The 24,102-nt window shown below is 43.4% G+C and overlaps 1 protein-coding gene across 3 annotated transcripts in view; it reads right to left on the reverse strand.

Moving 5' to 3' along the window:
* LOC120927623 (3 beta-hydroxysteroid dehydrogenase type 7-like) overlaps nucleotides 1–24,102 on the reverse strand; it is a 58,944-nt gene that overhangs the window by 25,001 nt on the left and 9,841 nt on the right. The window contains exons 1-5 of one of the 3 annotated variants that reach the window (XM_040338424.1): nucleotides 20,161–20,252; nucleotides 18,300–18,359; nucleotides 17,035–17,213; nucleotides 10,901–11,053; nucleotides 7,762–7,870 (exon numbers count right to left, since the gene is read on the reverse strand). In XM_040338424.1, coding sequence (XP_040194358.1) covers nucleotides 7,762–7,870; nucleotides 10,901–11,053; nucleotides 17,035–17,182 — 410 coding nt within the window. In that variant the 5' untranslated portion in view covers nucleotides 17,183–17,213; nucleotides 18,300–18,359; nucleotides 20,161–20,252. Of the gene's footprint in view, nucleotides 1–7,761; nucleotides 7,871–10,900; nucleotides 11,054–17,034; nucleotides 17,214–18,299; nucleotides 18,360–20,160; nucleotides 20,253–24,102 lie in introns of those variants that run through there. The other 2 variants (XM_040338423.1, XM_040338425.1) reach the window with 2 other exon arrangements.

Here is a 24,102-nt window from a genome sequence, read left to right on the forward strand (position 1 = left end):
ATACTTTTAGTACATCAGACCTCACACTCACAGTACGTATATTTACAGAAGATAAGAGCAACACATGTATTACCCGGAGTGATGGACCTTTCCCTCTAAAATGACACCAAGTTCATTAACCTTGGCCATGAGAATGGCTGAGCACCTAATCCAAAGGTATTTACTAATGAATGTATGTTATCAGATTTTCAGGCTCCTTTGAACTCTTAAAGCAAGGATGTCAGCAATTTAAATACTGCATAGCATCTGTTTAAAGTGGATGAGGCTTACAAATGATGGCATTAGGCATTGTTATTGCTTTGTGTTTTAATGTTTGGAATCATTACTTGTTTTTTTACTTAGGCAGCAACCAAAGGCAACACATAAAGTAATTAATGAACTTGTAATGCCAGCCCAGAAACACAAATAGTGCCAGAAAGTATACAAAAATGCTTCTACAGATTTAATTTTTATGTAGGCCTGGAGGACAGAAGAAATGGCAACTATTAGCTAGAGGTGATTAACCATTATGTATATATATATATATATATATATACAGCTATTGCTGATTCTTGGCAAAGGCCCGGGTCTTGTGCAGCACTTTACAGGGGGGGGGGGGGGTCAAAAAAGCTGCCCCCCCGACCAGTTCTCCACCATAGACCTGACTTCCGCACAAATATAGCCCCTGGCGGCCAGCCCGCTGTAGCACGGCACTTGCTAGTACTATGGGCAGTTTTTGGGCATACTTGGCCAGGGGAGGGGAGCAACTGCCACCCCCATAAGATGGCCAGACCTGGTGCACATAAGTTAACTGGTGGAGACGGAGCTGCCTACCCTCCTCTACATGGCATCAACACAGCATCTTCTCTCCAGTCCAGAGCAAGGTCTGTGACATCAGGAGGAGGAGGAAAGAGAGAGGAGGATGATGGGAACCCCCAGGCAGCAGTCAGGTCAAAGGATAGCAGGAATAAAGTCATCATGTGCGTGTGCCAAGCAGCCAAATATAGTGCTCAATATGGATTTAAACAATATGCAAATAATTTTGTAATAAAGTGATTTGTGCAACAGTCCAGATTCAGTGAAAGTTAATGTGCTGCAAACTTTGCAGTACATGAACGTTCACTGAATGTGTATTGCTTAATAAGCTGGGGCGGACTGACCCATCAGGCACTGTCCGAGGGCCTGGGGTCATTAGGGGGGCCCATGAGAGGCTCTGCAAGACTGCAACACAGTCTAGCATGGGTAGCGGCTGTAATATGATCTCTCATGACCCGCTGCTCCCACCATCCCCTCCTTCCCTCCCATCCAACCTTGGTGATTGTAAATGACAACACCTGGGGTGGCCGAGAAGAGAGGAGGGGCCAGCAGGCAGCAGCGCCTGAGAGGTCTTACTATTACAGGTATCAGGTGAGGCTGTGTACTTTTTATTTTTTTACTGAAGTCTTGAGATACCAGGGCCACCACCATCTGGGGGGGAGGGGTAGCCAGTACAGATGTAGGGGGCCTGGGCCCCAGGAGGTCCGTTGGAGGCCCCATGCTACTCTCCTAGTCCCCCCCCCACGGTGTCCCCACCCCCACATTGTGCCCCCTGGCATACCCCTGTATCCCCTGTCTGCAGTGCATCCCTCTCTAGCCTCATCGCACTGTATCCCTCTATCTATCCCAAGCATCACTCTCTGTCCTCATTGCACTTTGTCCCTCTCTGTCTGTCCCAAGCGTCCCTCTCTGTCCTCATCGCACTGCATCTCTCTCTGTCCTCATCGCATTGTGTTCCTCTGTCTGTCCCCAGCATCACTCTCTGTCCACATCGCACTACACCCCTCTGTCTTCATCACAATGCATCCCTCTTTGTCTGTCCCTAGCATCCCTCTCTGTCCTCATCGCACTGCATCCCTCTCTGTCCCCAGCATCCCCATCTGTCCTGGGGTCTTAAACAGGAAGGGGTGTGGCATTGACAGGAAGGGGTGGGTCATATTTAAATTAGGGGGTGCATGAGTTTAGTCAGGCCTTGGGCAGCACATAACCTAAATACACCACTTTATTTAGCTGTGTCCAACATTTTTGAGAATGACACCATTTTTATGATGCCAATTTGCATATACTCCAGAATGTTAGGAAGAGTGATCAGATGAATTGCAATTAAATGCGAAGACTTCCTTTTTGCCATGAAAATTAAATGAATCCCATAAAAAAAAAATTCACTACATTTGTGAAGAAGGCTTTCAGGACGCCCAAGAAAGTCCAGCGAGCACCAGACCGTCTTCTACAGTTGATTAAGCTGTGGGATCGGGGCACCACCAGTGCAGAGCTTGCTCAGGAATGTGTGAGTGCATCTGCATGCACAGTAATGGGGTAAAGTAATTTTCTCTAATAAATCCCCTTTCCCTTTGTTAGAAGCATCCAGGAAAAACCTTGTTTGGAGAAAAAAAGGTAAACCCTACCATCAGCCCTGTGTCATGCCAACAGTAATGCATCCTGAGACCATTCATTTGTGGGGTTGCTTCTCAGCCAAGGGAGTGGGCTCACTCACAATTTTACTTAGAAATCCACGAATAAAGAATGGTACAAAAGCAACTTCTCCCAACCATGCAAGAACAGTTTAGTGAGGAACAATGCCTTTTCCAGCATGATGGAGTACCTTGCCATGAGGCCAAAGTGATAACTAAGTGGCTTGGGGAACAAAACATCAAAATTTTGGGTCCACGGCCAGGAAATTCCTCAGACCTTAATCCCATTGGGAACTTGTGGTCAATCCTCAAGAGGTGGTGAACAAACAAAAACACCACAAATTCAGACAAACTCCAAGCATTGATTAAGCAAAAATGCGCTTTAGGATGGGCTTCAGAATGTGGGTGAACACTGCAAATATTGACTTTTTGCATAAACTTAATGTAATTGTCAATAAAAGTCAATGGGGTAGATTCAGGTAGCAATTGCGTCTGCGTAACCATAGTTACGCAGCGCAATTGCTTACTTGCGCCGGCGTCTCGAATGCTCCTGATTCAGGAACCTCGATACGCCGACTGCAGCCTAAGATATGACTGGCATAAGGCTCCTTATGCCGTTGTATCGTAGGCTGCATTCTTACGATGGCCGCTAGGGGGCGTTCCCGTAGTGGTCAGCGTATAGTATGCAAATTGCATACTAGCGCCGATTCACAACCCTACGCGAGCCCTGCGTACGCAGTTTACGTAGTTTCCGTTCGCCGGGTTCCGCATAAGGCTGCTCCTGCTATTAGCAGGGGCAGCCAATGCTACGTATACCCGTCGTTCCGGCATTGCGAATTTAAAATTTAACGTTGTTTGTGTAGGTGAATCGTGAATGGCGCTGGACGCCATTTGCGTTCACTTTGAAGCAAATGACGTCCTTGCGACGTCATTTGCCGCAATGCACGTCGGGAAAGTTTCCCGACGGAGCATGCGCACTACGCTCGGCGTGGGAACGCGCCTAATTTAAATAATCCACGCCTCCTATGGGATCATTTAAATTACACGCGCTTACGCCGGGCAGTTTTCCGGAGCGCTCACGCAAATTACGGAGCTACTGCTCCGTGAATGAAGCGTAGCGCAGGTAATTTACGGAGGCGCAGCGGCAAAGCGTTACGCTGCGCCTCCGTAAGAAAAGCGCAAAGCTACCTGAATCTACCCCAATGACACTTATGAAATGCTTGTAATTATACTTCAGTATACTACAGTAATATTTGACAAAAAGATCTAAAAACACTGAAGCAGCAGACTTTGTGAAAATATTATTTGTTTCAGTCTCAAAATGTTTGGCCACAGCTGTACAGTATATACACTCACCGGTCACTTTATTAGGTACACGTGTTCAATTGCTTGTCAACACAAATTTCTAATCAGCTAATCACATGCAATCAGCTAATCAACTCAATGCATTTAGGCATCTAGATGTGGAGACGATGACTTTCTGAAGTTTATATTTAAGTGACTTTGAATGTGGCATGATGCCAGAGAGGCTGGCCTGAGCATTTAAAAAAACTGCTGATCATCTGGGATTTTCACACACAACCATCTCTAGGTCAGTTTAGGGCCAAAACTGTTGATCCAACGTGGAGTCCAAACGTTCCCTGGCCATCCCCTCCACCACTAGTGCTGTCCAGGGCATGCCAGGCCCGCGTGGCCACCCCAGGTGGACTGGACAAGTTGGGATGGCCTATCCTGTCACTGGGGGGTGCGTGGATATGCAAAGGGCAAGTTCTAAAGCATTCAAACTGCTACCCATCAAGTCATCTCTCTGGTAGTGGCAAATGGAAAGGCTCATACGACTCCAAAACCAAACTGACTTAGTCCCTTACCTGGATCCTGTCTCCTTAAGTGCAGTACCAGAAAGTCATCCACTACCTTGATGACCCCTGCTGATCGAACGATCTGGAGAGCCCCGTCAGACTTGGACAAATTAAGAGCAGTATGTGGCAATCTCGATGTGCCCATAGCAGAGCGTAAAGTGGAAGGCCCGACACAGTCCATCACCTTCTAGGCATCACTCTTGACACTCGCTCCACGCAGGCTAGCCTACCCCCTGACAAGCTGTCCCAGATTAGGCATGCTGAACTTTGCTATGAGGATTGTCCCTCAGGGGCGTTCATTCATTTCTCGCCTCCCGGTTTTCCTTTCCCACGCACAGGACCCCGATCAAACCATCAGGTTAGACAAGGCAGCTGCTGCAGATCTAGCAATGTGGGACAACTTCCTTGAAAACTGGAACGGGGTATCCATGTTCATGTCAGCAGCTTCAGCCTCCTCTCCTCATATAGTAACAGATGCAGCAGCCTCCACAGGCTTTGCTGCCATTTTTGGCACCCATTGGTTTGCAGGGCCATGGCCGCAGGAAATCCTTCTGGTCCTGGGTTCAGCCAGACCTCCCCATTGTTCGAGCTTTACCCTATCGTCGCAGCAGCTCAGGTCTGGCGACACACCTGGGCGGAGCAGATCGTGGTCTTCTGCACTGACAACTTAGCCATGGCTGAGATTGTCAACAAAGGCAGGTCCAAGTCCCTGGTCATCATGTCCTTCCTACACAGGCTGGTGCAAATACTTCTTCACTACAATTTCAATGTGCACTGTACTTACATACCTGGCAAGTGCAATTTAGCAGCAGACGCACTGTTCCACCTCAATTTTCCTTTGTATTTCTTGCAGCGACCTGGAGCCGACCCAACCTCATTTCCTATCTCAACTTGGTTGCAGCTAACGATGGACTAAGAGACCACCTTCATAATACTACGCTGTTCATAAACCGGTCACTGTCTGCCAACATGCTGAAGGCCTACCACACCACCTGAAAAGCCTACAGCAAATTCCAAGCCACATGCTCCGGGATGGGCACAGGTCACATCAAGCACATCCTGGCCTTCGTGTCTTACTGCCACACTCAGGCAGGCTGCATTGATGGGCACAGGTGAGGCTGCACTGATGGACATGGATAAAGTTGTTATTAATATTTATTTTTATAACTAAATTAATTCTGCATAAAACATTTTAGTGTCATTTCATGAGATAATATATGAGGGCGTGTTTAGGGGTGGGGCAGGGCAGGGGTTGGGTGGGGCAACTGGTGGCAAGCAGTGTTAATTTTGGCAGCAAATTTTGTTTTAGTCTTAGGAGTAAAATGGCATTTTAGTTTTTGTCCCATTTTAGTCTTCTGGAATTGTTTTAGTTTTAGTCGTATTTAGTCGACTAAAATCTCCAGTACATTTTAGTAGACTAAAACGAATTTTAGGCATATAGGGCCAGATTCACAGAAGAGATACGACAGCGTTTCTCTGAAACGCCGTCGTATCTCTCAGAGTATCTATGCGACTGATTCATAGAATCAGTTACGCATAGATAGCCCTTAGATCCGACAGGTGTAATTGTCTTACACCGTCGGATCTTAGGATGCAGTACCTCGGCCGCTTAGGATGCAGTACCGAGTTTGCGTCGTATTCCAGCGTCGGGTATGCAAATGAGGTTTTACGGCGATCCACAATGGTTTTTCGCGTTCGTTACGTCGTTGCTAGTATAGTTTCCCGTCGCAAAGTTAGTCGTCGTTTTACCTGCCCTAACTTTACACAGCCCATGTTAAAGTATGGCCGTCGTTCCCGCGTAGAATTTAAATTTTTTTTCTTGCGTAAGACGTCCGGGAATACGAAAGTACGCTACGCACGTCGCCGTTCGAAAAAATGACGTCACTTCGCGCAAAGCACGGCGGGAATTTCAAAACGGAGCATGGGCAGTAGGTCCGGAGCGGGAACGCGCCAAATTTAAATGGCACACGCCCCTTTGAATTACGCGGGCTTACGCCGGAGGCCGCCGGCGTAAGTTTTCACGCAAGTGCTTGGTGAATCAGGCACTTGCGATGAAAACTTGCGGCGGTGTAACGTATATATGATACGTTACGCCGCCGCGATTCTACGTGAATCTGGCCCATAAAATCTAATGGGTGTAGTTAAATTATAATGCAGTATTTAAGCATTTCTCTACAATTTCCAAACTCATTATATACTGCTGAAGTGAAAAATCTAATATGTTATTATTTATGGCATTGAGGTATGAACATGCACTACAGACCAGTGTTCATTCTGACATCAAATTTCCGTTTAGTTTTAGTCTTATGCTGCGTACACACGATCATTTTTCGGCATGAAAAATACGACATTTTAAAAAAAATGTCATTTAAAATGATCGTGTGTGGGCTTCACATCATTTTTCGGGTTCTGAAAAATGTAAAAAAAAAAATCTCGAACATGCTGCATTTTTTAACGATGTTTTAAACTATGTCGTTTTTCGGGTTGTAAAAAATGATCATGTGTGGGCTAAAACAACGTTAAAAACCCGCGCATGCTCAGAAGCGAGTTATGAGACGGGAGCGCTCGTTCTGGTAAAACTACCGTTCATAATGGAGTAAGCACAGTCATTAAGCTGTAACAGACAGAAAAGCGCAAACCGTCTTTTACTAGCAGGAAATCAACTAAAGCAGCCCAAAGGCGAATGGAACTTCCCCTTTATAGTACCGTCGTACGTGTTGTACGTCACTGCGCTTTGCTAGAGCATTTTTTAAAAACGATCGTGTGTGGGTAACATTGTTTTAATGATGAAGTTGGAAAAAACGTTGTTTTTTCCATGCCGAAAAATTATCGTGTGTACGCGGCATTAGTCTTTTGACTAAAATGACATTTTAGTTTTAGTCCTATTTTAGTCATCTCAATTGTTTTCGTTTTAGTCGTATTTTAGTAGACTAAAATGGTATTAACCACTTAAGGACCCCTTCACGCCGATATACGTCGGCAGAATGGCACGGCTGGGCACATCCACGTACCTTGACGTGGCCCTTTAAGCCCAGCCGTGGGGTCGCGCACATGCAGGCGACCCGGTCCGAAGCTCCGTGACCGCGGGACCCGATCGCCGCCGGTGTCCCGTGATCGGTCCTCCGGAGCTCAAGCCCTGTTCTTCGTTGTGGCGCTGTCATTGATCGTGTGTTCCCTGATATAGGGAAACACGATCACTCACTCTGCATCACCACCATTTACTGAATGCCTTGTATTTGTTTTAATGAATACAAGGTATGCTCTGATTGGACATGTTGGAGAGGCAGGGCACTGACATCTTAATCTCCACCTTATCCAATCAAATAATTGAAAAAGACAAAATGTTGTATGAATGGTGAAGGTGAAGTGCGAGTGACCCATTGTTGTTACTGTGTAGAAGGGCAGCCTTCAGGTAATCTGTACAATGATAGCTAAAATGTGGAGGTGCTGAGAACACACTCTCTTTAAAGACTTACCCCACCATAGGATCTAAATTTGTGTTTGGTCCAACTGCAGCTATTGAGCTTGTGTACAGTAAGTAGGGGACATCAGAGGCCAGACAAGCTTTTATAACATTCTCTGTCCCTGCAAAGAAAAAAGTGACAACAAATTTAATATAGGAGGTTTTGTTTTCTAGGTAATCACTGTAGTTACTCTCAAAAACCTATCTTAAAGGGGTTGTAAAGGTTTTTTTTTCTAAATAGGTTCCTTTAAGCTAGTGTATTGTTGGTTCACTTACCTTTTCCTTCGATTTCCCTATTAAATGTTTTTTTTCTTTGTCTGAATTTCTCACTTCCTCTTTCTCGTCAGTAAGCTTGCCCCCATCATCCGAGCCATTCTGGCTGGGGGTTAGTCAGTGTGCTCGCCCCCTCCCTTGGGACTACATCCCTGCGGGGAGATCCTGGGGGAGATTCAGATAGAGATACGACGGTGTATCTCCTGATACGCCGTCGTATCTCTGAGATCCGACGGTCGGATCTATGCGACTGATTCATAAGAATCAGTTACGCATAGATCTCCCTTAGCCCTAACAGGTGTAAGCGACTTACACAGTCGGATCTTAGGCTGCAATCTCCCGCCGGCCGCTAGGTGGCGCTTCCATTTGTATACATGACGAATATGCAACTAAGGAGATCCGCCAAATCAGAAACGAACGCCCGCCCGTCGCTTTTTTTTTACGTCGTTTGCGTTCGGCTTTTTCCGGTGGATAGTTACCCCTGCTATATGCGGCGTATCCAATGTTAAGTATGGCCGTCGTTCCCGCGCCGAGTTTTGAATTTTTACTTCGTTTGCGCAAGTCGGTCGCGAATACGGATGGACGTAATTTACGTTCACGCCGAAACCAATGACGTCCTAGCGACGTCATTGGGAGCAATGCACGCCGGGAAAATTCGCGGACGGCGCATGCGCATTTAAATCGGCGCGGGGACGTGCCTGATTTAAATACTACACTCCCTCTAGCAGCGGAATTTGAATTCCGCCAGGGGATTTCCGATCCGCCGCCGCAAGTTTCGAGGTAAGTGCTTTCTGAATACTGCACTAGCCTCTCAAATTTGCGTTGGCGGATCGTAAATCAGATAGATTAGCGGATCTTTAGATCCGCGTAATCTATCTGAATCTAGCCCACTGTGTTCACAGTGTCTCCCCGCAGGGATGTAGTCCCAAGGGAGGGGGCTAACATGCTGACTAACCCCTAGCAAGAACGGCTTGGATGATGGGGGCAAGCTTACTGAGGAGAAACAAGAAGTGAGAAATTCAGACAAAGAAAAACAACATTTAGAAGGGGAATTGAAGGAAAAGGTTAGTGAATCAACAATGCACTAGCTTAAAGGAACCTATTTAGAAAATAAAAAACAAAACCTTTACAACCCCTTTAAGCCAAACCCCAGTCAGGTTTTTAGTGCTAGCTGTGCCCCCATTGATTCACCCTCTCCATACAGTGCATCCGGAAAGTATTCACAGCACTTTCATTTTTTCCCACATTTTGTTATGTTACAGCCTTAATCCAAAATGGATTTAATTGATTCTCTAGCTAGAGGTCGACCGATATGGGTTTTTCTCTGGCCGATGCCGATATTTAGAAATCGCGGCGGCCGATAGCCGATTTATGATGCCGATTTTTTTGGGCCGATATGTTAAGCCGATTTTTCAGGCGCTTTTGGGCTAAACAGTAAAGTTAGCCCATATTTTAATTTTTTCGTCCAAAAGTTTTCATTACCTGTTTTTGTGTATTACATTTTATATATATATATATATATATATATATATATATATATATATTATATTTTACACAAAAACAGGTAATGAAAACTTTTGGATGAAAAAAAAAATATGGGCTAACTTTACTGTTTATTTTTTTTTTTTGTTAAAGTATATTTTTTTCCCCAAAAATGTGTTTGAAAGACCGCTGCGCAAATACCGTGTAACATTAAATATTGCAGCAATCGCTATTTTATTTCCTAGGGTCACTGCTAAAAAAAATATATATAATGTTTGGGGGTTCCAAGTAATTTTCTAGCAGAAAATACAGGATTTTTACTTGTAAGCATCAAGTGTCAAAAAAGATTTAGCCTTTAAATGGTTAAACTGAGAATTCTCCTACAGTTCAGTTCAGTTCATTGATAAGTAGCAACATTGTATATCTTTTCTAAAACTTGGCAGGCTGCCCAGGAGAGAGAGAGAGAAGTCTTCTACGGGAAGCTTCAGGCAACTTGCATTGACTTCTATTACAGAAGCTTTTTGCAAGTCGCGGTGCTGAAGTTTAAATCTGCATTTTTAAAGCACAAATCGGCCGATGCCGATTAATTTAAAAACGCCAAATATCGGCCGATATATCGGCCAACCGATATATCGGTCGACCTCTACTCTAGACCGAGATGATGTGCTGGTGACCATTGTCACTGGGACTGAAAGGGAGAGAAAATATAACATTTTGAGTTTATCACTAGAACAGGACTTCCACTGGAAACACTTGTTGTAGTGCCAACTGTCTGGGAGATTTCTTCTCTCCCCTTTTATATCTACAGTCCCAAGTGACATATAGGGTTTATTTACTAAAGCTGAAGAGTGCAAAATCAGGCCTACTTCTGCGCTTCCATGCCTCCAGGAAGGGCTTCCTCCCATGTGTTGTGGCAGGATCTATTAGCACCCAAGCCCCAGCCCAAGGGGCACCCTTGAGGGCCACGACAGCCTCCTCAACACTATATCTCTATCTTCCACCAGACTGCCCCCACTGGCATAGCTCATGCCTATTTATGAGGTAAGCTCTGCCCCCTGCCAACCCACTTCAAAGGGATTAGCTGAGGCCTCATAAATATTCTAGGCAGCTCCTCCTAACATTCTGCCCACTAGCTCTAGAACACTCTCCAATGTCCCAGAAACAGGGGAAGGCATCAGAGGAGCTGCCAGGAGTCAGGAGTCATCCAGCCCTAAGTTACTGAACCCTGATCCAGATTCAGAGTTTAGGCTTAGCCCTGAGCCAAATAAATTTACCTACACTAACAATAACCTATACTACATCTAGCACACACACTAGAGGGTGCTACAGTACGTATAGAACATTATCATATAATGCAGTTCAACATGTGTAGGATTTTATATTCCTTTTAAACTCACCTCCAACATTTATAGCCTCACGTTCCTTAAAGGAATGTTCCTCCAAAACATCCACAAGAGCAGCTGTATGAATGACAACATGAACACCTTTGACAGCTCCCAGAACTTGGTTATAGTTAGTAAGGTCTCCTTTAATGAAGGTAATGGCAGGACCTATAGTGCAATAGACAGAAATACAAGCATGAATATGAAGACATTAACAAACAAGATTTAGAACTTAAAGATTATCTATCATATAGAAGCTAAAGTGAAGTGTTGCCTATAACAATTCTGATGTTTATTACATTTTTCCTTCCTACACTGGGCCGGTCAACAGAGATCTGTGTGGTCAGACCTTTCCACTTACTCCTCAGCCCCTTGTTCACACATGAAGCTAATTAATTTACAGTTCCTATATCAAATCTAAATATCTCAGTTTAAAATGTTATGTACCTACTTGGACAATGCCCAGTTTTTTTTTTTTAAATCAGAAAAGAAGTTTATTGAAAAACCAAACAGAGATACAGTTATTCACAGTTCTTGTGCAGCAAAAAGTACAGGCTCTGTTACATATCATTTTAACAAACAAAAAGCTAAAGAATTAAACATCTCCATCTCATACAGAAATATTGGCATACTCATAAATAATGCTGTACCATATCCCAACATCAATGTATAATATTCCAGCTCAAAGTTCCAGAACTGTGAAAAGTAGTGCAAAAGGTAGACAAAAAAGAAAAGAAAACCATTTTCTTCCCAAGAACATATTCGTTTTCCGGGAACATCGATTCCAAAAAACTAAGAATCAATTCTATCGGTCTATCTTTACTCTAGATCTAACAGATCACATTTGTAGAAGTCTGTCTTTCACCAGCTGGGCTGGACCCAATCCTGGGGTATCCAGCCAAGGTTGCCACATTGAGTAGAATTTTTTAAGGACATTTCTATGCTGGTAGGTGAGTTTTTTCACGTATCAGCATACTGTTTACCAGTTCTACCCATCGTTCTCCTGTTGGTACTCTCTGAGTTATCCAAAGATCTGCAATCGCCTTGCGAGCTACGTATAATAAATGAAAAACTGCAGTATGGCCATTTGGCGAAAGTGAGGGGATCTGCAAGGCACCAAGCAGACAAACGACGGGGTCATGCGGAATTGGAAATTGAAATACCAAATATATAGTGGATAGAACATAGTTCCAGTACCGGAAGAACATTTCCACATCATATGCAATACATCTTCATCATGTCTGCAACATTTTGGACATAACGCAGAGTCTCTGAGACTGAATTTATGCAGTCGAGCAGGTGTCCTGTACACTCCATGCAGCAAAAATAAGTGTGACAATTTGTGCAAAACAGAAACCGATACCAATGGAGCAGGCGTTAAGCATAAATCCCTTTGTTCTCCGTCGATGAGACCCAAATCCATTTCCCACCCCTTTCTACAGGGAAGTTTAGAAGCATCATGTGTGGAACATAGTAGCCTAGCGTACACCCTCAAGATCATCCCCTTTCTATCTTTCGTGAGAAACACATCAGTCATCAAAGGGTGCATAACTGGTGAGAGTGAAGATATTCTACTTTCAGTTTGGACAGCATGTGCAAACTACAAATGCAAAGTGCACTTGAAATTGCACTAAAAGTGCACTTGGAAGTGCAGTTACTGTAGATCTGAGGGGGACATGCAAGGAAAATAAAAAACAGCATTTTAGCTTGCACATGATTGGATGATAAAATCAGCAGAGCTTCCCCTCATGTAAGATCTACTCATCAGATTTACAGCGACTGCACTTGCAGTGCAATTTCAAGTGCACTTTGCACTTGCAATGCAAAGTGGATTTGCCTTTTGTAAATAACCCACCATATTTTTTTAGTACCAAATGTTTGCTTTATAGTAATGGTTTGGTGGTTAATCCATGAATCCTGACATTGGGGTTTATTTACTAAAGGCAAATCCACTTTGCACTACAAGTGCAAAGTAAAAGTGCAAAGTGCACTTGAAATTGCACTGAAAGTGCACTTGGAAGTGATAAGAAACTGAAAACCCAAAAGGATCTACAGTCAGGTCCATAAATATTGGGTTCATCGACACAATTCTAATCTTTTTGGATCTATACACCAACACAATGGATTTTAAATATAACAAACAAGATGTGCTTTAACTGCAGATTTCAGCTTTAATTTGAGGGTATTTACATCCAAATCAGGTGAACAGTGTAGGAATTACAACAGTTTGTATATGTGCCTCCTACTTTTTAAGGGACCAAAAGTAATGGGACAGATTAACAATCATAAATCAAACTTTCACTTTGTAATACTTGGTTGAAAAATCCTTTGCAGTCAATTACAGCCTGAAGTCTGGAACGCGATGACATCACCAGACGCTGGGTTTCATCCCTGGAGATGCTCTGCCAGGCCTCTACTGCAACTGTCTTCAGTTCCTGCTTGTTCTTGGGGCATTTTCCCTTCAGTTTTGTCTTCAGCAAGTGAAATGCATGCTCAATCGGATTCAGGTCAGGTGATTGACTTGACCATTGCATAACATTCCACTTCTTTCCCTTAAAAAACTCTTTGGTTGCTTTGGCAGTATGCTTTAGGTCATTGTCCATCTGCACTGTGAAGCGCCATCCAATGAGTTCTGAAGCATTTAGCTTAATATGAGCAGGTAATAATATTGCCTGAAACACTTCAGAATTCATCCTGCAGCTTTTGTCAACAGTCACATCATCAATAAATACAAGAGAACCAGTTCCATTGGCAGCCATACATGCCCTCACCATGACACTACCACCACCATGCTTCACTGATGAGGTGGTATGCTTTGGATCATGAGCAGTTCCTTTCCTTCTCCATACTCTTCTCTTTCCATCACTCTGGTACAAGTTGATCTTGGTCTCATCTGTCCATAGGATGTTGTTCCAGAACCATGAAGGCTTTTCTAGATATTGTTTGGCCAACTCTAATCTGGCCTTTCCTGTTTTTGAGGCTCACCAATGGTTTACATCTTGTGGTGAACCCTCTGTATTCACTCTGGTGAAGTCTTCTCTTGATTGTTGACTTTGACACACATGCACCTACCTCCTGGAGAGTTTTCTTGATCTGGCCAACTGTTGTGAAGGGTGTTTTCTTCACCGGGGAAAGAATTCTTCGGTCATCCACTACAGTTGTTTTCCATGGTCTTCCGGGTCTTTTGGTGTCGTTGAGCTCACCAATCGTTCTTTCTTTTTAAGGATGTTCCAAACAGTTGATTTGGCCACACCTAATGTTTTTGCTATCTATCTGATGGGTTTGTTTTGTTTTTTTCAGCCTAATGATGGCTTGCTTCACTGATAGTGACAGCTCTTTGGATCTCATATTGAGAGTTGACAGCAACAGATTCCAAATTGCACACTTGAAATGAACTCTGGACCTTTTTTCTGCTCATTGTAAATGGGATAATGAGGGAATAACACACGCCTGGCCATGGAACAGCTGAGCAACCAATTGTCCCATTACTTTTGGTCCCTTAAAAAGTGTGAGGCACATGTACAAACTGTTGTAATTCTTTCACCGTTTATCTGATTTGGATGTAAATGCCCTTAAGTTAAAGCTGAACGACTGCAGTTAAAGCACATCGTGTTTGTTTCATTTCATAGTTACATAGTTAGTCAGGTTGAAAACAGACAGAAGTCCATCCAGTTCAACCACAAAAAAAATAAACAAACAAAATAAAAAACATAGTACAATCCCATACACCCAACTTCATACCCACAGTTGATCCAGAGGAAGGCAAAAAAAAACAACCCAGCAGAGCATGATCCAATTTGCTACAGCAGGGGAAAAAAATCCTTCCTGATCCCTTGAGAGGCAATCGGATTTACCCTGGATCAACTTTACCTACAAATCTTAGTACCTATTTATATTATGTACATTTAGGAAAGTATCCAGGCCTATTTGGAGATGAAATCTCCTTTCTCTCTAGACGTAAAGAGTGCCCCCTTGTCATTTGTGTTTACCGTAAAGTGGATAACTCAACACCAAGTTCACTATATGGACCCCTTATATATTTGTACATGTGGATAATATCCCCCCTTAATCTCCTCTTCTCAAGAGTGAATAAATTCAGTTCTTCTAATCTTTCCTCATAGCTGAGCTCCTCCATGCCTCTTATCAGTTTGGTTGCCCTTCTCTGCACTTTCTCCAGTTCCCCGATATCCTTTTTGACAACTGGTGCCCACAACTGAACTGCATATTCCAGATGAGGTCTTACTAATGATTTCTACAGGGGCAAAATGATATCTCTCTCTCTGGAGTCCATACCTCTCTTAATACAAGAAAGAACTTTGCTCGCTTTGGAAACCGCAGCTTGGCATTGCATGCTATTATTGAGCTTATGATCTACCAAAACCCCCAGATCCTTCTCCACTACGGATCCCCCGCAGTTGTACTCCCCCTAGTATGTATGATGCATGCATATTCTTAGCCCCCAAGTGCGTGACTTTACATTTATCAACATTAAACTTCATCTGCCACATAGTCGCCCAATTATACAGAGCATTAAGGTTGGCTTGTAAATTGGAGACATCCTGTAAGGACGTTATTCCACTGCATAGCTTGGTGTCATCTGCTAATACAGAAAAGTTACTTTTGATCCCAGACCCAATATCATTTATAGAGATATTAAAAAGTAAGGGTCCCAGCACTGAACCTTGGGGTACACCACTGATAACCTTTGACCATTCAGAGTAAGAATCATTAACCACTACTCTCTGAATTCTGTCTTTCAGACAGTTTTCTATCCATTTACAAACTGATATTTCCAATCCTGTAGACCTCACCTTACACATGAGCCGTGTGTGCGGAACTGTATCAAACGCTTTTGCAAAATCCAAGTATACCACGTCCACTGCCATGCCTCTGTCCAAGGTTTTACTTACCTCTTCATAAAAATAAATCAGGTTTGTCTGACAACATCTGTCTTTCATGAATCCATGCTGTCTGCTGCTTAAATAGTTTTTTTCCAGCAATAACTCATCCATGTGGTCTTTTATTAATCTCTCCAGTATCTTCCTAACTAAACTATAGAAGTTAAACTAACAGGTCTATAATTACTTGGTAAAGACTTTGTTCCCTTTTTAAATATGGGCACCACATTGGCCCTGCGCCAATCCAGTGGTACTATTCCCGTCATTAATGAGTCCCTAAAATTAGATACAGTGGCTTTGAAATGACAGAGTTCAATTCTTTTAGTATCCGTGGGTGGATGCCATCAGGCCCAGGTGCTTTATCCACCTTTATTCTGTCTAAATATTTCTGGACCATATCACTTTTGTGGATTTGGGGCTGTGTCACTACCACCCCTATTATTATTTCATTTTCAAATCCATTATGGTGGTGTATAGAGCCAAAAAGATTAGAATTGTGTCGATGTCCCAATATTTATGGACCTGACTGTAAACAGACCATGGAACACAATGGGGGTTATTTACGAAAGGCAAATCCACTTTGCACTTCAAGTGCAAACTACAAGTGAAAAGTGCTTGACATTGCACTGAAAGTGCACTTGGAAGTGCAGTCGCTGTAGATCTTAGGGGGAGATGCAAGGAAAAAACAGCATTTTAGCCTGCACATGATTGGATAATAAAATCAGCAGAGCTTCCCCTCATTTCAGATCTACCCCTTAGATTTACAGCCACTGCACTTCTAAGTGCACTTTCAGTGCAATGTCAAGCACTTTGCACTTGTAGTTTGCCTTTCGTAAATAACCCCCATCTGTTTAGATCCTTTTAGGTTTTCAGTTTCTTATCACCTAACGTCCAACTCACCAACCACAATATATACAGCTCAAAGTTTCAGAAATAAAAACGTATTTTTTCTGAAAACATAAATAAATACATAGTAATAACGTTTCATATGGAATGCAATCTTCATCTATCATTTTGTATCATCACATAAAAGTGTAGATGTGAGAGATGTAAATACACCTGCAAACCACCATTCAACTGTTGATCAGTATCTCTTGTTGTGGATCAGCACCCCAGGCTGCAGCACTGACGTCTACACCTACCTCGTGCCTGGCTCCAGAGATAAAGCAAGATTTTGTGACTGTTATTTTTAAGTAAGATGGTAAAGTTTGAAAGAAGGTTAATAAAATAAAAAATAAAATATATATATACCTCCTTCTAACTGTTTAATAAATCCACCTTCATGAACATCAAAAATCCTCACTTCTTTCACATATTCTTCTTTGTGCAGAAATTTTACAATATGTTCACCAATTAACCCAGAACCGCCTGTCACCAGGTAAACCAGATCCTTGGCCATGCTCGCAGAATAATGACAGCTTAATTGGAATCTGGAAAAAAAAAACAGATTATCACTTTTCTTAAACTTAAAGTAACCTATAACAACTATATTAAAATAATGTTCCTTTACAAGGAACATACATTCTATTTTAAGAATTATGCTACCACATTAGTGTGTCCTGTAAATTGCCTCCAGCTTTGTTCCTGTTTCTGGAGGCTGCCTTTTTGCTGAAGCCCAGAGCCCATGAGCAACAGTAATTCTTTCGGCTGTCAGCAGTTTGGCCTCTAGTTGCTCTGGGCCAGATTCACAGAAGAGATACGACGGCGTATCTCCTGATACGCCATCGTATCTCTGTGATCCGCCCGTCCTAACTATGCGACTGATTCATATCAGTTACGCATAGATAGCCATAAGATCCGACAGGTAGAATATGCAAATGACTAGTTACAGCGATCCACGAAGATCCGCGCGTTCGTCGCAATCCCGTACGTCGTCGCTAGTCGTTTTTACCCGTCGCAAAGTTACACCTGCTTTAACATGGCTTATCTTTAGATCAGCCATGTTAAAGTATGGCCGTCGTTCCCGCGTCGAATTTCGATTTTTTTTTTGCGTAAGACGTCCAGGAATACGAAACGCCGTAACGCACGTCGCATTTTAAAAAAAACCGTCGGGGCGCCGTAATTTCGCGCAAAGCACGTCGGGAAATTTTAACACGGAGCATGCGCAGAACGTTCGGAGCGGGAACGCGCCTAATTTAAATGGTGCCTGCCCCATTTGAATTAGCCGGGCTTGCGCCGAGCGGATTTACGTTACACCGCCGCAAGTTTACAGGTAAGAGCTTTGTGAATCAGGCACTTACGCTGTAAACCTGCGGCGGTGTAACGTAAATGGGATGCGTTACGCCGCCGCGGAGTAACGTAAATCTCTGTGAATCTCTGTGAATCTGGCCCTCTGATTTTAGGCACAGTGCCTGAAAATAGAGAGCAGCTGAGCATGTGCAGAGCAGGGTGAGACAGGATTACTGGATTTTGACTATTGTCTCCTGTACAGAATTTGATGGAAAATCCAAAGTTGTCAATGGAACAGAAATTGAAAGACATTTTTTTAATGGGAAAACTTGTCAGTTGACACTTACCTATGAGCTCTCCCTTTGCTTCCTACTGTGTTTTGGGAAAGGAGGTAACGGGAAAGCACCCTAAAAAGGATGAAAAAAACAAACAAAAAAAATCAGACACGTCTTTACTATTCTCCATTTTATCCAAAACTAAAAAAGTTACATAAAATGTAACTGTCCTGTATTTTTATTAAAACTTGTTGTGCAATTTCCTTCACTTTGCAATGAATGAATTCTGGGTTGTTGTTTACATTTTTTTTTTTATCAATTAATCACAAGCCAATGACTCATAAAACATCAGCTTTGTTCCATCCTGTTCTGTTTTTTAACCACTTGCCGCCCGCCCACCGTCAAATTATGGTGGGGCAGTGTGGTTCTCCTTCTGGGTGGACGTCATATGCTAGGACACAGCGTGACCCCGATTCTATGTGATCGTCTGTCTCCAATCACAGCCGGTTACATGTGTAGCACTATTTTTCTCTCTCTGTGGCTACTGAGGTATGATGGCGCCACCTGTATAGTATTTTAGGAGCAGAGTCTTCATAATCTGTGTGATCAGGACAGGATCTTTAAAGGAGTTGTAAAGGAAAACATTTTTGGGCTAAAATTAATGTCTGCCAGGTAGACAGACAGAATAGTGTAATGATTCTGTTAAAAACGAGTAAATACCTATTAAATTCCTTCATCTACATCACCTCCGGCATTCTAGTTTCTGTTCTCTCATTCACTTCCTGGTTTGCATTGTTCGTTCATGTAAGAACTACATTTCCCAGTATGCATTGCGGCACGCCCAGTAATTCACACCTGCTTAAAGTCTCTAACACGTAGAGGGCGTCCTGCCACACAGATGTAGTTCCCATGAGGGGGTGAGCACGTTACTAAACACCGCAGTAAAGCCTCCCTTCACGGTGGTCAGTAAAATCAGACAAGCAGGAAGTGAACAGAACAGAGAAGAAATAGAGCAACTTCTGAGCAAAAACGAATGAGGAAGTGAAAAGAGGAATGTCTGCAGGTAAAGGATGCTTATTATGAAAACAATTATTTTCCTTTACAACCCCTTTAACTGCTTTCCGACCAGCCATACGGCAGCAGATATAGTAATCCAATGCATTTTTATAGCACTGATCGCTATAAAAATGCCAATGGTCCCAAAAATGTGTCAAAAGTGTCCGCCATAATGTCGCAGTACCAAAAAAAAAAGCAAAAAAGCTGATCGCCGCCATTACTAAAAAAAATATATAAATAAAAATGCCATAAAAATACCCCCTATTTTGTAAACTCTATAACTTTTGCGCAAATTGCAATTTTTTTTACGAAAAATATGTAGAATACGTATCGGCCTAAACTGAGGAAAAAAATGTTTTTTTTTAATATATTTTTTGGGGGATATTTATTATTGCAAAAAGTAAAAAATATTATTTTTTTTCAAAATTGTCACTCTATTTTTGGTTATAGCGCAAAAACTAATAACCACAGAGGTGATCAAATACCACCAAAAGAAATCTCTATTTGTGGGGAAAAAAGGACCCAATTTTGTCTGGGAGCCACGTCACACGACCGCGCAATTGTCAGTTAAAATAACGCAGTGCCGAATTGCAAAAAGTGCTCTGGTCTTTGACCAGCAATATGGTCCGGGGGTGAAGTGGTTAACAAGCACAGTGCCTCCACTCAATTGGAGCTTGTGAATAGCAAGTGAAATCCCAATTGAGAATTATATCTTCACATAGACAGTAATCCACACAGCATTGTATTTGAAAGTCCATGTATTGAAGAAATAACATTCAGTGAACCATCCAACATAAAGAATTTTCCAAACAGGAACATGAAATCATTAACAGTCTCTATGTTTGTCTCACTCTCAGTGAAGTGAAACAGCACTTACACAGCCTGTGTCCTCTTAGCAGGAATCCATTGTCCTTTCTCTCCTCACATGTCTGTCTCTCTCCACCCACTTACCCACAAAACCCCTTGCCATCTTTTGCTATTCTTCATGACCTCATCCTTGGTGAGACAGAGAGCACAGCAACCATACTGGAAAAGGGCAAAGAAACACTGCACAACAAGAGTACACACTTGGCAAATGGGCAAAAAAACTATCGCATCACTACATATGTAAACACAGAGATGCCAGTAATCGACGCTTCTTGCCTCACACTGACAGGAGAGGAGAGTCGATCAGTGGCATCTCCTCACAGAGGACATCTAGGCATGTAATCATAAAGTTCCCACAGTGCCAGAAGTGAGTGCCCACTAGTGCCAGCGTACACCACCGGCAGAGGATGTCCATCGAGGACTGTCGCAGACTGATCTTCAGCCTGCTGAGAGACTATACCTTGATGGACTTTAAGGAGGAAGAGGACGTCTGAAGATTTCCCCTTCCCCGCCTGTATGTTTACACTGACATTGACTTTTTTGACACTACTGTTTTCAGGGTAATGCGGCGTCATGCATGATGTGATGTTTCGGGGGTTTCACAACTCTGCGCAACACATCAGGCATCATACCGCAGAATGGGTTGAATGAATGTAATTTAATTGTATGCCTGGAACTGTATTGATATGTAGTGTATTTATGCGCTGCGTCGCAGTACAGAGCAGAATGTACCCTGTTGAAAGTATTTGATTTTTGTATATTTGCTTTGCAAAATAAACTTAAATATTGCCCACTAGTGCCAGTAGTGTGCCCACCAGTGCCAGCAGTGAGTACCCACCAGTGCCAGCAAAGAGTGCCCACAAGTGCCAGCAATCAGTACCCATTAATGATGCTAGTCAGTGCTGGCTATAACTGCTGCCCATCAATGCCGCCCATCAGTGCCATCTATCTGTGCCCATCAGTGCCACATATCATCAGTGCCCATAACTGCGGCATATTCGTGCCTCCTCATCAGTGCCACCTCATCAGTGCCCATCAATGCAACCTATAAGTGCCACCTCATCAGTGCCACCTCATCAGTGCCCATCAATGCAACCTATAAGTGCCACCTCATCAGAGCCCATCAGTGAAGGAGAAAAATCACTTATTTACAAAATTTACTGACAGAAACTAAGAAAACCTTTTTCAAAATGTTCTGATTTTTTAGGAAAAGATAAAAAACCCAGAAGTGATTAAATACCACCAAAAGAAAGCTCTATTTGTGTGAAGAAAATGATAAAAAAAAAACATTGTTAGAGCGTAGCATGTCATTCAAAGTGTGACAGTGCTGAAAGCTAAAAAATGGCCTGGGCAGGAAGGGGGTGTAATGCCGCGTACACACGATCATTTTTCGTCATAAAAAAAACAAAGTTTTTTGGCATGTAGAAAAAAACAACGTTTTTCCAACTTCATCATTAAAACGACGTTGCCCACACACGGTCGCTTTTAAAAAATGCTCTAGCAAAACGCGGTGACGTACAATGGCACTCTAAAGGTGAAGTTGCATGCGGATGACGCCACCCTTGGGGCTGCTTTATCTGAATTCCTTTCTTAGTAAAAGACGATTTAGCAAAGCGCGGTGACGTACAACACATACGACGGCACTATAAAGGGGAAGTTCTATTCGCCTTTGGGCTGCTTTAGCTGATTCCGTGTTAGTAAAAGACGATTTGCGCTTTTCTGTCTGTTACAGCGTGATGAATGTGCTTACACCATTACGAATGGTATTTTTACCAGAACGAGCGCTCCCGTCTCATAACTTGCTTCTGAGCATGCGCGGGTTTTTAACGTCGATTTAGCCCACACACGATCATTTTTTACAACCCGAAAAACGACATCGTTTAAAACGTCGTTAAAAAATGCAGCATGTTCGAAAACATTTTTTGTCGTTTTTCAGAACCCGAAAAATGATGTGAAGCCCACACACGATCATTTTAAATGACATTTTTTAAAAACAACGTTTTTTTTCATGCCGAAAAATGATCGTGTGTACGCAGTACAGTGCCCTGTATTGAGGAGGTTAAAGTTTATGATTTTTTTGTTTATGCTCTGGCTTTCATTTAAAGACCAGTGAGATACCAGAATTGCCTTTCCACCTACAGCACAAGACCCCAAAACATGGAGCATAGCCTAAGTGGGCATAGTCATGTGTAGAATACAGTGGTGGCTGATGTGTATTTTTGGGGGGGCACTAACTGTCCCCTCCCCACCCCCAGCCCGCTGCCTGCCGGTCGGTCTAGCACTTACCTTATCTAGGTCAGTGGCTCCGGTGTCCTCTGCTCCAGCATGGCGGACCCGATCTAGGTGGCAGGTGGCAGACACCAGTTCCGGTGTCCTTATCTCCGGCACAGCAGCTTTCGCCGTGTGTCTCCTCTCTCCTCCTAGGCGCTAGGCGTCCAATAGGATCGCCTGATGTTTTGGCCAATCGGGAAACGGGTCTCGTGATACCCGATTCCTGATTGGCAGGGAGGAGATTTAGTGTGAAAATAGCGAATATTAATTTGCTATTGTCACACAACTGCCTCTGGCTCTAATTATGTGCTTCAACCCCCCCGCTCCCCCCTCCCATTGGAATCCATTGTCTATGTAGATCAGGGAGCCGGACGCATGAATAGGGGGGCTGCGCCTGTGCAGCCCTAATGGACAGGCCACCAAAGGTGGGATATGTATTTGTATGCGTAATATATATGTGTGTGTGCTTCCGTTTTTCAGAACATATAGATATAAGCAGGCCACTTACACTTAAATTGGAGATTTCCTGAACTAGTACAACAGAATTGGTAGACTCTTAGGGCTGGATTCAGAAAGACTTACGCCGGCGTATCTAATGATACGCTGTGTAACTCCATGGATGCGCTGTCGTATCTATGCGCCGTATTCTTGTACTAAGATACGCCTGAATTTGGCTTCCTACGACCGACGTAAGTCTCCTACGCCGTCGTATCTTGGGTGCATATTTACGCTGGCCGCTAGGGGCGCTTCCATTGATTTATGCGTTGAATATGTAAATGAGCGAGATATGCCGATTCACGAACGTACTTGCGCCCGTCGCAGTAAGCTACGCCGTTTACGTAAGGCGTACATCCGGCGTAAAGATAAACCACCTCTATAGGTGGCGCAACCCATGCAAAGGTATGGACGTCGGAACAGCTGTCGTATTTTACGTTGTTTACGTAAGTCATACGTGAATGGGGCTGGGCGTAGGTTACGTTCACGTCGTTGCCATTGAGCCGTCGTATCTTAGGGCGTAAATTCGACGTGATTCTGAGCATGCGCACGCATGCACCGTTCGTTTGGCGCTTCATTTACATGGGGTCACGATTCATTTAAATACAACACGCCCACTACCTGCCTACTTTGAATTAGGCAGGCTTACGCCGGCCCATTTACGCTACGCCGACGTAACTTAGGGAGCAAGTGCTTTGTGAATGCTGTACTTGCCTCTCTATTATACGCCGCTGTACGTGAATCTGGCCCTTTGTATGCAAATTCTATTCAAATGGGTAATTGTTATGTGTTTACTGTCCTAGAAAACAGTTGTAAACACTGCAGCTGGCTGTACACCTCAGACATAAAATATGAACAAAGCATATCCTTCTATAGTGGGTACTTATCTCAAGAGCACTACGGTAAGTATCAGTTCTGTCTGCTGCTTTATTCCTTTGCTATCAGCATGAATCACTTCTGACAAGTGTTTTCCTGACACCAAGAGAAAAAAAAAGGTTACAGGGGAGGAACCTCCAACTGATTGACAGCCTCAGCTCTGTTCTTGTGTGCTGTGCGAAGGGGGGGGGGGGGGGTGTCCGTTCCCTGCAATCAGCTGTCAGAGCTCTCCTCACTGAGCTCTGCAGAGCGTGATTTCAGCTCTCTGCCCCTTTTTTATGACAGCTCAGACAAGCATTATAAATTCTGG

The sequence above is a fragment of the Rana temporaria genome, chromosome 2, assembly GCF_905171775.1.
Source record: "Rana temporaria chromosome 2, aRanTem1.1, whole genome shotgun sequence".
Lineage (NCBI taxonomy): Eukaryota > Metazoa > Chordata > Amphibia > Anura > Ranidae > Rana > Rana temporaria.